Genomic DNA, 14,040 nt, shown 5'->3' with positions numbered 1-14,040 from the left:
AGAAACAAACTCTTTTCTTGAAAATTGACTCACCATGGAATTTTTTGTCCAGGATCATCTGAGAGAGCTTTCTTTCCACATCTGCCTGAAATTGAACCAGGAAACATTCAAGTGAGATAATGCTCCTTGCTTAGAACAATGCTTTCCCTTTTTTCCCTTGAAAAATTATTTTCCACTACTTACTTATTTCAAAGAAACAGTTGCCAAAATCCTTACAGTTCAACCCATGAATATCTGCTTAGCAATACAGCTTATTTCTACAAGTGTGTGGTTACAGTATTTCAGGCTTACTAAGTCCTTTTTTCTTTTCATTTAATTGAATTTCTTACTAAATCACTTCTGTTGCTGAAGAAAATGTGATTTTTTTTCACAACTGTAACTGACACTGAAACAAAAAAAATGACTGAAAATAGCATTATAGAGGCAAATATATTTAAAGTCTTACCTTTGATAACTTGATAAGGCTAGATATGTGGTCAATCTGCAAAAGAAAATAAGATGGGGCCACAATGAGGAAGTGCTGTTTTTCTGATAGAAACAGTCAATATAGAGTCATTAATCTGTTAATCTTCACACTATTTGCTTCTACCACAGCATTCACACAACTGATTGTGTGAAATTATCAGCCTTACCAGATAGACCAGGCCAAGAATCCACTCCATAGGAAGCTAAAACAACTTTTATTAAGACTGGCTATAATAACAAGTCTTACATATTTGATTGTGCTATACCTCATTGCCTTTTTATACTCATGTAATTTAGGGAGGTATTTGCCTGACTCTCTTTCCCGTATTTTCTGCTTGTTGTAGACTTAATATATGCTTTCTCCTTGCAAATGGATACTACAATGGATCTGTCAAGTTTACCTTCTTTATTCTCTACATAATTTTAACTTTGATGTTAGCTCTTCCAGATTTTTTGATTTACACTTGACAGAAGTTTATCTCCATAATGAAACAAAAGATGATTTTGGCAATTACATTTTTATTAATCTGATAAAAAAAATATTAAGAGTTCTCTAAAAAAAGATCTCCCTATCTTGAAATAATCTTATCATCTGTGTGATCAACTATCCATTTGAAATACTTTGAAGACCTCACTTTTGATAAGATTGAGCAAGTTCAAAGATGGAGAACAAAAAATGAAATCCATGCATTGACCTGATATTCAAAGCTTCTGTTTAAAATCTGGAACAATCTCACACAATTCATTCTACTCTAATTCCTTCTGTACTACTCTAGTCCTAAATTGTGTACAGAAAATTTCAAAATGGCCTGGTTTAGACAAAATTATTTTATTATTTTATTTATGCATACATAGCTTTTCTTCTAAAATACTATGTCATACAAATTTAGCACGATGCCCAAATCAATCAAATAAATAAAAATAAAATATAAGAAAAGAAACCATGATTGATTTTTTTCCCAATACAATAAACCACAATCAATGCTTTAAGTTTACAAATCCTTCCCTGTTTTAATCAGAGCTTGTCATTTTGTTTGAGGCCAAAATAATAGTTTAGTCCCAGTTTAGTTTTGTACTCCATCCAAAAGAAGCAGAAGGAAAGCAAATCAGAATTGGCCAAATAAGACATAATTAGAGACTCTAACTTGTTCAACAAGACAGAAGTTTAAAAGATTTAAAGCAAATCTTGGATTACTTTTATGTGAAAATGCCAATGTTTTAAAATAAACTTTTCATGCCCAGTTTGATGGGAAGAAACATATGGGCAGCTCTATTTTACCTGAACTCTGGAGAAAGGCTCAATAACCCGGATGAGGTTTTGTTCCAATAAGTTATCGTACAGTTTGCCCAAATGTGTGCTGATGATGGGGTCATCCCTGAGTTCCATTTTATAATCTTTCAGTGCCTGTAGCAGATCAAGTTCAATAATTACTGAATGCAGGAGGCAATTTCACTACCATTCTGACTAGGTCACCTGAAGTTAGGATAATGTTGCAGATTCAATCTGGGTCAGTAACCAGGGCCAGAAGTTTAGTCTTCTAAACTTTTGGACTTGTGCTGAGGCCCATCTTCAGGGAACTTCTTTCTACTGGAATGTATTTTTTTTCCAGTAGAGAAAAGTTCCCTGAGAATGGGCTCCAGCATGAATCCAAAAGCTAGGAAGACTAAACCTCTGATCCTGGTCACCAACCCAGATTGGATCCTATAGATCATTCATAGCTAGTTTTAGAGTATTTGATATGATTAAAAACTGTAATTCTTTTAAAATTATATATAGGACTGAAACTATTATCTGATTAATGAAAATAACATTCACTAAAAATACACAGACCTATGAGTATCCATTAGGCACTTGGTCTTTTCGTTTCTTGCAGCAACCATATGGTATTCCTAGGTAATGATGCATTTCTGTTCAGATCTGAAGCAAAAAAATAGTGCCTTGGAGGGAGTGTAGGTATGCTCACTGAATCTGTTGCTGTATCTTTATGGAGATTCAAGAGGGATAGCAAGCATTCCCACACTTTCTTAAAAGCATCATTTCCACTTTGAATCCAAATAGCTTCTCATACAGAAGTAGCCCTATCAAACTAAAATTTAATTTTGTAAATAAGCCCAAATTCTGATTAGTTGTGCAAATCAAGATATTTAACGGTCTCCCAAGATATACCAATATACAGAGACAGACATTTTTTCAAAGTTGAAGAAGGAAATATTTGAACATAGTACTTTATTTCCCAGCAACAGAAGTTAACGATTTTCCTTTACATTCCAACAGTTTTTCTAGTTTGGCTTTGGCTTATCTTCATAATATTTTCACTGTCACATGCTTTGACTTATCATACAATAGCAGGATCCAAGTTATTGAGTTTTCTGACTTTCAGTGAAGAAAAGTCTGCAACCTAAAATGCACCTTCTGAAGAAATCAGACTTTTGAGTTAAAACAACTGAAAATATGGCCTTGTAATCAGCCCAGTCCATCTTGTCTAAGGCTATTACCAAATGACTTCAGCAAGTGTATCTTGAAGACCCAAAAGCTGAGTATAGTGAAAACATCTCTCTCTTTTTTTCTTTTCAGTGTAGAAGTGCCTTTTCTAAGACTAAGAATTAACCTAATCCAAAGATATTTAACCCATTTTCATTATAGCTGCTTACCTTTTTGAAATCATCCAGTGATCGATTCTTACTGGCTTGAGCTACACATTTCAGTGCTTCTGTCTGTAAAACAGTAGAGCCAATGCTTACATTCTTCTGAAGCTTTAGATAGTAATATTGCTTGTATTGTTCTCATATGGGAAAATTGATATAGTTGGATAGAATGTAATTCAAGAAGGATACTTGATCAAAATATTAAGACTGCTTTAATTCTTCTACCCTCATTTAACTCACAGTAGCTAAATCGCATAAGCATTCAAGTATGTTTTCGAAAAACACTATCCAGACAAAATAACTTCAAAATGGAAACAGAGATTTAGGTTGTTATAATGAAGTATCTAAAAGCATCCAAGTAGTAAATGCAACTCAAATCCATCCATCGGCATCTAAACTCGTTAAAATACCGAAATGCAAACTAGGACTGGAAGTAGGAAACTGGCTCTGGTGAGCCAACAGGACAACAATCTATTTGCTTGGTGTTTTTCTCAATTTATCTACATTATAAGTAGATAAAAAGTATATATACATTATAATAAGCTCCAATCTTGATTGCAGAAAATACGACTTCAGTAACAGAGTTGTTAATGCTTGGAATACACTACCTGACTCTGTGGTCTCTTCCCAAAATCCCCAAAGCTTCAACCAAAAACTGTCTACCATTGACCTCACCCCATTCCTAAGAGGTCCGTAAGGGGTGTGCATAAGAGCACAAGAGTGCCTATCATTCCTGTCCTATTGTTTTCTTTCGTTATATCCAATTATTGTTTTCTTTCATTATATCCAATTAATATAGTTATTACATACTCATACTTATATATATGCTTATATATTGTATAGTTATTTCATGCTCACGCTTATACTGTGTATTTCATGCTTACGCTTATATATACTGTGTGACAAAATAAATAAATAAATAATCCTTATATTATTTAAATCTGCTACTCAGTGTCAACTATTTCTTGAAGATTAGATAGTTGTAGTATCCTGAAATACTGAATTTAATCCAGTTTAACCTCTCAAGATAAAAGACAAAATCCCCTCCCCTATGCAATAGAACAAGTCCAGATTTTACCTAAATCATCAAGAAGACAAAATGATTATGCTGGACAAGAAAAGGTAAATAAAACTGACAAGACAAATCTACTTACTTTATTCAGACCTCAAATATATATGACCATCTGAATAAGGATTTGGAAACAGAACTTGAAAGGCAAGCATTTCTAGAGCTGTCTTCCTCTTATAAACAAGGAAACAGGTGATCAGAAAGCTTCCTTAGCTTTCATCCTGAAGCAACAATTCATACATCCTCAATGAGGGAGGAGAAAGTTAAACAACCTTAAAAGGAATTGGAACAGACCTTGTTGCCAGATGATGCCGACTGACTGAACAAACAGTAATTTTTATCTTCGAATATTAACCATCTATAAACAAGAATGTGGACTCCTTAAAAACAGCTTTTGAAACTCTTGGGCAAAACTTACAGATAGTTTAGCAGTTTCCACAGAAGCTTAAAAGACTGCCACTTAGCAGTGGACAGCTCACAACTAGTCATGAACGGAAACTATTGGAGAAATCACGTTATAATATAAATCATATATAAAAATCAACTAATAATAGCAGTCAAATAAAGCAAGATCATATAGCATCACTTCAGACAAAAAAGAAATCTAAACAGACAGAGTTTTATATAGTTCAATTGAATCAAGCTGTTTAAAGTTATGCTTTAACAGAATTAATAGTGGGTGCTGGCTTACTAGAAAATCTATTACTATATTCTAGCATTTAACCGCTATCTTTCAAAATGCTGTTGCTGTTCAAAATATCCAACTTTGACAGGATATCAAATTATTTTGTTGTCATTTAATCAATTACAATTCCTTCCATGTTTTGGGCACTGAGGGGCATTTTTCAGATATATCAACTGTGCGTTTTTCAGGATGAAAAAAGGAGTGCATTCAATCCATTACCCTGAGCAGAAATTATCTTGCCCAATGCCAAGGGCAGCATGCCAAATTATAAAAACCATGGCAATCAGTAATCCCAGCATTCTTGTCAAGACAAAATTGAAATAATACTCCTAAAATAATGCCAAAAATACGTTACAGATGAGGTCTTAGAAAGAGTAGTAATTAATTCTTTTAGACCGAACTGTGAGCAAGAAATACTGAGAATAGAATGAATACAATGAAGCTAGAAATAATGGGTGCAGCCACCAAAACACTGGCTTGGTATTCTTGAATTTGAGAACAATGCGGAAAGCCTTTATAAATCTCAAGAGCCCTACAATTTAACTCCCTCATCAAAGCAGAGAAATACTTCACACTTTATCAAGTCCAAAGCAGTCAAATTTGCTCAAAACTTGCCAATCTCTACGGGATCTGATCCATCTTGACTTCTCTGACTCAGACCAGGAAAGAGGACAAAAGGAAACTGATGCATCAACACCAAATACAATCCAAGCCTTCCAGTTCAATTGGCTCAGACAGTAATCTAATGACATATAAGATCATAACCCCATTTTGATGAATCACATCATTAATACTGCTGACCCATCTTTCTGCATTCAGGTGGGGGCACATGCCAACTGACCAGTTTGCTCACCCAGGATGCGTAAAAAACATATCATAAAATACTGCTGGGAGTAGAACAAATTAGTAAGTAACTGTTTTGAGCAGGATTAAGAAACTTTTTTTAATGAGTCAGCTAGGATTGGAAAACTTTTCAGGAAGAAAAAATAGTAGTTCAGGATTTTTATACCTGTCTGCCTGCATACCGCAATGCAAGCTTCCCACTCACCAATGCCTGCACATCCTCAGGTCTGTAAAAAAGCATAGAGATATTGATTTATTGAGTCCATGAATTCAGGCTACAAAAGTACCTCACCATATAATCATTGCTTTCCAGAAAAATAGCTGTCTACTATCGGTTTTATATTAATATACTTAAAGTGCTTTAAGGGAATGCCAAATATCAAGAACAAAGGAAACCAGCTATTTCACTGTTTTTGACTCCAGACATAAAGAGTAACTTTTGCTTATAGCCACTGGAAATGCCAAAGTTATAATAAAAAAAAAACCAAGAAATATACATGAAACTACAAACCAGATGTTCTGATATCAAGAACAAAATAACAGAACTGATATAAGGGATTGGACAAAATGTTTCTAGGGCTTCCTTTTTCAAATGCCATTCATCATGCAGAAGAAAAACCAAGATAACCTTTGCTTTCTCTTAGCTGTCAGAAATGAAAAGTAAACAAGTTATATTTCAAGATCCTCCAGCTATTTCAATGGTTAAGAGTCTCCCCAGACTAAATCATATTTTGACTAGGAAAGCATGCTATAAGACACTCAATTCTGTTAGATGGCAAGGAGTTCAAATATAGTGGCCCTTTCACTCTTAAGGGTTTGCTTCTATCAAGCAATGCCTATGTTTCTTAGAGCAGAGCTGAAAAAAGTAATATTTTGCCAGTGATAATGCAATTCCAATACGGAGAAATCTAAATGGGATATAATTCCAAAGAAAGGCAATGTCAAAGAACATTCAAACTATCACACCACTGCACTCATTTCACATGCTAGTTATGCTTAAAATCCTACAACCTAGGCTCCAGCAGTATATGGATCGAGAACTATCAGAAGTACAGGCAAGATTTCGAAGAAGTTCCAGAAAAACATCTACTTCTGCTTCATTGACTATGCCTTTGATTCTGTGGATCATAACAAATTGTGGCAAGTTCTTAGAGATGGGAGTACCAGACCATCTTATTTGTCTCTTGAGAAACCTATATGTGGGTCAAGAAGCAACAGTGAGAACTGGACAAGGATCCACTGATTGGTTCAAAATTGGGAAAGGAGTCAGGCAAGGCTGTATGCTGTCACCCTGCCTATTTAACTTATATGCAGAGCACATCATGAGAAAGGTGGGGCTAGATGAATCAAAAGTTGGAGTTAAGATTGCCAGGAGAAATATCAACAACCTCAGATATGCAGATGATACCACTCTAATGGCAGAAAGTGAAGAGGAACTAAAGAGCCTCTTGATGTGGGTGAAAGAATGCAAAATTTGGCTTGGAATTCAACATTAAGAAAACTAAGATCATGGCATCCAACCTTCTCAATTCCTGGCAAATAGATGGGGAAGAAATGGAGGTAGTGACAGATTTTATTTTCCTGGGCTCCAAGGTCACCGTGGATGGGGACTGCAGCCAAGAAATTAAAAGATGTTTGCTCCTGGGGAGGAAAGCTATGGCAAATCTAGACAGCTTACTAAAAAGAAGAGACATCACCCTGCTAACAAAAATGTGTATAGTCAGGCTATGGTGTTCCCAGTTACAATGTATGGCTGTGAAACTTGGACCATTAAGAAAGGCTGAGTGCCAAAGAATTGAGGCCTTTGAACTGGAGAAGACTCCTGCGAGTCCCTCGGGCTGCAAGGCAATTGAACCGGTCAGTCCTAGAGGAGATCAACCTTGACTACTCTTTAGAAAGCCAGATCCTGAAGATGAAACTGAAATACCTTGGGCACTTAATGAGAAAGAAGAACTCACTAGAGAACAGCCTAATGCTGGGAAAGATTGAGGGCAAAAGAAGAATGGGATGACAGAGAATGAGGTGGCTCGATGGAGTCACTGAAGCAGTAGATGTAAGCTTAAATGGACTCCAGAGGATAGTAGAGGACAGAAAGGCCTGGAGGAATGTTGTCCATGGGGTCACGATGGGTCGGTCACGACTTTGCAAATAATAACAACAAAATGGGACATAAAGACAAACATTCTACCCTTCTTTGCTCCCTTTCCTGGCTTTTAATTTTTTTTCCCTTTCCTCCTTCATGTACATATCTTTTCAGCCACCATCAGGATTTGAAAATCAATTTATTCATACAAGTCTTTAACAAATTGCAGCCTGTGGTATGATCAGAGCAACTGTCCTCTGTGCAGGTGTAAAAAAAAGAAACAAGTACATGTTGCATTCCCTATGTGATGCAACAAAATCACATACGAGTTTAACATGATCTTGCACAGCAGCATATACTTCAACGCAGTGATGGCTTTGGGGCTGTCAATAGAATCATAACCTTCAAATGCCTCATAGAAGTAAGAATATGCTGTCTTCCAATCCTTTTCTTCTGCTGCATGGATAATACCTATTAAAGGGGAAATAAAAAAGAGGTCTAAATATAACAGAGGTACTTGGGAAACAAGATAAAGGAAAACACTGCTGCCAAATCCTTTTTATTTCTCCAAACAGAAAATTCTTGAACTTTCTAATCTATCCTGTTGTGTGATAGTGCAACAAAAATTAAGTTTATGCATATAGCTAAATTTTTTCTAATCTTCACAAAATTCATTTTCATATATTCATGCAAAATAATAGCTATAATTTTGTTCCAATATTTAAAGTTTCACCAATTTTTCTGATAGCAAACCAGGGGTGAAATGCTCCCGGTTCGGCCCGGATCTCTCAATCTGGTAGTGATGGCAGCGGGTGGTTCAGAGAACTGGTAGCAAAAATCCCTGGCCCCGCCCCCTGCCGCAGCTAAGCCGCACCATCATCAGAGTTTGGGTTTTTTTTACTTTTAAAAGCATCGTTTCTTCAGCCGAAAAAAGGCTTTCAAAAATAAAAAAAAAGGCCTTTGATGATTGCGCGGCTCAGCTGGGATCATCAGAACCCTTTAAAAGTTTTTTTTTTTAACAACCTCTTCGGCCAAAGAGATTGTAAAAATAAAAGGTTTTAAAAGGCTCCTCTGGCGATCCCAGCTGAGTTGCCTGATCACCAGAACCTTTAAAAAACATGCTATCTACAAGCTCTTCGGCCGAAGAGGTTGTTAAAACAATCCTTTTAAGAGGTTCTGGGCTGCGATCAGGCAACTTCAGCTGGGATCGTCAGAGGAGCCTTTTAAAATATTTTTTTCCTCTGGCGATCCCAGATGAGTTTCCTGATCATCACAGGCTTTTAAAATCATTTTTAAACAATCTCTTACAACAGCCCCCGCCCATGCCCACCCAATCGCCCCCTCTTACCTAATTACTGCTCCTTGCTTTTCTTCAGCTGCTACAATCAGTTGCATCAGCTAGTAACTCAATCTGTCTGCCTGCAATCCATTTCCTGGGTGAGCAACCCAATATGCCTGCCTCCAATTGGGTAAGTAATTGGGGGGAGCTTTAATTTTTTTTTTTAAAGGAGTTGGGTTTTTTTAGACAGCAATTTAAAGTTAAGGAAGTTTTAAATTTAGCTGCTTTTATCTAAAACAGGGGTCTCCAACCTTAGTAATTTTAACGCTTGTGGACTTCAACTCCCAGAGTTCCTCAGCCAGCTTTGCTGACTGAGGAACTCTGGGAGTTGAAGTCCACCAACCTTAAAGTTACTAAGGTTGGAGACCCCAATCTAAAAAATATAAATAAATAATAAAATAAAATATTTGTGCAGCTTTCTGAGATTTGGTGTTTCTGTAGTGTTTCACTCTAACTACACAAACACACAAAATCTCACAAAGCTATATGTGGCATTTTATGTGTGTGTGTGTGTGAGTCAGTTGTGTTGTGTGTGTGTAAAGTGTGAAAGTTGGTTTTTGAGCTTTTTGTGGCTGTGTGAAGTTCCTGCTTTTACATTGTGTGTGAGTCAGTTGTGTTGCATTGTGTTGTGTGTGTGTAAAGTGTGAAAGCTGGTTTTTGGTACCGCTTATTGTTTTGTATACTTTATTATTTTTATTATTTATTTAATTGGCCACGCCCACCCAGTCATCTGACCTCAAGCCACGCCCACCAATTAAGCCATACTTAATTCCCAGTAGGGAAAATTTTTAGATTTCACCCCTGTAGCAGACTGAATGAGACTCAAACCAACACCAACTATATTAAGTATCTGCTAAATCACAGAAGTTATGTCAAGGAAATAATCAAGAGATGTTCAAATGTATAATTCAAGATAAAGTTTAACAAAAGAGCATTACCTAACTATTTAATTCTGTACCTAGTTGCTAATGACTACATCTAAACACATAAAAAACCCCGTATCTGTTCTTGTAATCACCGAAGTATTGGTCATGTTTCTATTTTGCACAAATAACTCATATAAAATAAAGCAATTCTTTTCAAAATGCTACCATAAATCCAGCAATTACAGGCAGTTCTTGGGTTACCATCATTCGTTCAGCAACTGCTCAAGTTTATAATGGCTTTTAAGGAGGGGACTTACAACAGACCTTCAGAATTCTAGCCACTAAAATGTTCCCACAGTACAGCCTGAAATTATAACATTGCAGCAAGGCACAATCATGTGATCACAATTTCTGATGTTTCCTGTGGCTTCGCACAAGCAAAATCAAAGTAATCAGAAGTTGTGGTCACATGAGTTCCTTGTTTAATAATGGTTGCTATCACTTAGCAATACAATCATACAATATCATGTTACTTAGCAATGGCAATCTCTGTCTCAACTGCCATTGTAACTTGAGGACTAACTGTACCATTCAAAGCAGATATTCTCAGCCTACAATAAACTTTGTAACTGATCTATTCATACTTCATTCAATAATCTTTGGAACATATGGTACATACTATATTTTTCCCTAGACAGAGTGCTTTAGTGTGATTCTGTTTTATAAATGTTTTTACAATATTCTTATTAGATTTTTATCCTGTTTTATATATACTGTATTTTTTGGACTATAAGACGCACTCCCTCTCCCCAAAAAAGTGGATGGAAATATCTGTGAATGTTGCTGAAGCCCCAACCACCTGCCAGCCCCCACCCTTTGGTCACCACCTCCCAAGCAATTTGGCTCCTTGCAGCAAACAGCAAACAGCCTGGTCATCCTGATTTAGCATGAGCAGCTGATTGGTGGTCGGATCTGCCTCCTGGAATACCACTGATCAGCTGTTCAAGGCTATGGGGATCACCGTCACACACAAGCACTGCCACCTATCATCGCCTCCGTGTGTCCCTATTTTCAGCCTCTGCGCGTCCCGTTTTCAGCCCGTTCCAGGAAGCAGTGATAGGCAATCCCTGCCACCTGGAACGGCCAAAAATGGGACGCACGAGGCCAAAAATCGGGCATGCGGAGGCAGAGATAGATGGCAGTGGTGATGGCCGGTGCCAATGATCCCTGCAGCCTGTAACAGCTGATTGGTGGTATTCCAGGAGGCAGATCCAGCCACCAATCAGCTGCTAGTGGTAAATCAGGCTGCGCTGAAGCTGACCAGGCTGTTTGCTACAAGGAGGCAAATTGCTGGGAGGCAGAGGCAGAATTTTTTCCCCACCCCAAAAGCTAAGTGCATCTTATAGTCGGAGCATCTTATAGTCTGAAAAATACGGAAACTAAAGGTAGTGAATATGCCTAAGAGGTGGGTAAAACAGCAAGGGAGAGTGACTGGCCCAAAGTTATCCAGTCAACTTTCATGCTTAGAAAACTCCCTCCTTCTTGGTTTCTAGGCCAGCACCTTAACAAGTACATCCAATTGGCTCTTTTTTTCTTTTTTCTATGACCTAGTTTGTTCTGTATGATATTATAAGCCAATCTTTCCCCCATTTTGTGTTCTGGTTGTTATCAGAATGCAAGAATTTTTATGGTCCTGGGCAGCTAGCAAGGTGGCTGGGGATATATTGCAGATTAAAATAATCCAAACATTCAAGATTTGAAAACGCTGGATTTTATTTCTCAGATTGTGCAAGTACTGATGACCCAAGATCAAGGCATTCATAATGAGAAAAAGCACAAGGCCTTACCTGATTGCATATCCAGTGCTGCCTGCAACTTGGGTGGACAATATATTGCATTGGCTGTGGTTCGGGCAGAGGTTAATGCTGCTCTGGCTTTTGGCAGATTGCTCAAAGCATGGTAAGTTTTGCTCTCTAATAGCTGCACTTCCACCAACAAGGCCTTGTCATCCATCTTCTTTAACTCCCGCAAAAGCTGTGAGCCTGATAAAAACAATGTGGATGGTGGCATTTACACCATATTAAAGGCCTTTCTCTGAATCCTTTAATTTGATCAGATAAAGAAAAGTCTAAAACAGGGGTAGTCAACCTTTTTATATCTACCACCCACTTTTGTATCTCTGTTAGTAGTAAAATTTTCTAACCACCCACCAGTTCCACAGATTGCGCCATGTATTGTCATCTGCGCATGCCTGTCACACATCGTGGATTGGGTTGGGGGTGGCACTGGCTATCAGCACTGCTTGTCTATTACAGCTGGGTGGTGTGGGGGGGAGATGCGCGAGCTATTCTGGGATGAGGCTCTTTTGTTTGCGGTTGCACTATAGCACCATTTAGTTTCACTTACGTAATGTGAACTAAACTTATGCGCGGGCGATACAAATAGTATATTTTCAGAAATTTAAATTGTCACAGGGAATTTTATGAAAACCTAATGAAAATGTTTTTAAATAATGCTATGAAATTTTTTTAAAAAGTCAATTAAATTAAAAAAAAAAAAAGCAAAGTGCTTCAGTATTGGACAAAACCCCTACCGCCCACCATGAAAGCTGGAACACCCACTAGTGGGCAATAGGGACCAGGTTGACTACCACTGGTCTAAAACATTAGTCTGATCAAAATATAGGAAGAATGAAAACAGCATATACAAAGTTAATAACTAAATACAAAAACCAACATTTCTTTTTTTCAAGAGTATGATATGTATGATCAGTATGATATCCCCAAAGCTTCCAAATACATTATGCTGCCTACTTAATGGTATTAGCCATTAATATGATATTTTATTATTCTTGACAACATGGAGAACCCAGCAGTTGCCATATGCTTAACTAAGTCACTATGAATTTATTCATAAACTTAATCTGAAAAATTAACAACATAGATTTTGTCTCAAACCTACAACAAACACACATTGGGTTCTGGACATTTTACCAAACCATCTTGAATTGGCTGTAGTTCAGCAGAAAAAGAAAAGAGAAATACTTCTGGGTTATGATATTCTGTGGGAGTGATTTTATGGGATAAGTAGGGCAAAGCCTGGTGCAGATCACCTTTTTTCTTCCCTTAGCAATTTTCAATGCAATGTATCCCTCTCTCTTGCTCATCCCCAATCTTTCTAGGATTTTCCCTTCTCCCCTTAGCTTCTACAATAGCTTGATTTTTACCCTCTCTTCTCTCTTGCATTCTATGTGAAAACACCTCAGCTTGTAACAAATGTTTCAAACTGTTTCCAGATCAAAAACAGTGCTAATTCATTCCATGTTGAGGCCAAACATGTTCTCAGTTCATGTAGAAATTACCTCAAACTAGCTGTTCCATGCATTCACCATTGTATACATTCCTAGAATAACGGTAATAAATCATTGGGGTCACTTTGGGGATGCTTACAAAAGTCAACTTACCTAACTGCAATGCTTCTTGATACCTTTTTGTATCAAAATACAAAGAAACCAGTCTTGCCTAAAGAAAGAAAAGTAAAGAATTGTTGTGAAAACTTATGATAATTAGATACTGATCTAAGAGCCAAAATGTGTAAAATATAAACCAGACAAGACTCATGGGAAAATATTTCAGGAGGGTAAGAAAAGACAGGAAAAAACCCCATTCTATAAAGCACAATCACAGTAATACAAAAGAAATCAGCAGAAGTAATGCTTTTGAAATGACAAGGATAGAAACAAGGACTAAAGGCCTATATGGAACTGCATGTGTTAACACTTGCAGGTAGAAACACCATTTTATTAATACATTTACATAAATAAAATCTTACGTCAACCATATCTGAGAAAGCTCTTTAAGAAGCAAAATACATTTGCATTATAAGTTGCAGGAAAAATTGCCTGTAATAACATGTGAATCAGTTTGGAAGCTTATCATGCTCCAAACTACTATTTGAGAATATGCCATTAAGAGCCTAGAGAAAAAAGTAATGGCAAATGTTTTGAGTATAATATGCTGGCATATAGGATGTCAGGTTCCATAA

At 37.0% G+C, this 14,040-nt stretch overlaps 1 protein-coding gene across 1 annotated transcript in view; it reads right to left on the bottom strand.

Moving 5' to 3' along the window:
* PSMD11 (proteasome 26S subunit, non-ATPase 11) overlaps positions 1-14,040 on the bottom strand; it is a 30,183-nt gene that overhangs the window by 3,205 nt on the left and 12,938 nt on the right. The window contains exons 5-12 of the mRNA XM_058181279.1: positions 13,460-13,517; positions 11,844-12,038; positions 8,118-8,262; positions 5,875-5,935; positions 3,118-3,180; positions 1,745-1,870; positions 446-481; positions 34-85 (exon numbers count right to left, since the gene is read on the bottom strand). Coding sequence (XP_058037262.1) covers positions 34-85; positions 446-481; positions 1,745-1,870; positions 3,118-3,180; positions 5,875-5,935; positions 8,118-8,262; positions 11,844-12,038; positions 13,460-13,517 — 736 coding nt within the window. The remainder of the gene's footprint in view (positions 1-33; positions 86-445; positions 482-1,744; positions 1,871-3,117; positions 3,181-5,874; positions 5,936-8,117; positions 8,263-11,843; positions 12,039-13,459; positions 13,518-14,040) is intronic.

Source organism: Ahaetulla prasina, chromosome 4, assembly GCF_028640845.1.
Source record: "Ahaetulla prasina isolate Xishuangbanna chromosome 4, ASM2864084v1, whole genome shotgun sequence".
Lineage (NCBI taxonomy): Eukaryota > Metazoa > Chordata > Lepidosauria > Squamata > Colubridae > Ahaetulla > Ahaetulla prasina.
The sequence above is the reverse complement of the archived record's forward strand: the minus strand, read 5'-3'. Positions and strand labels throughout refer to the sequence as shown.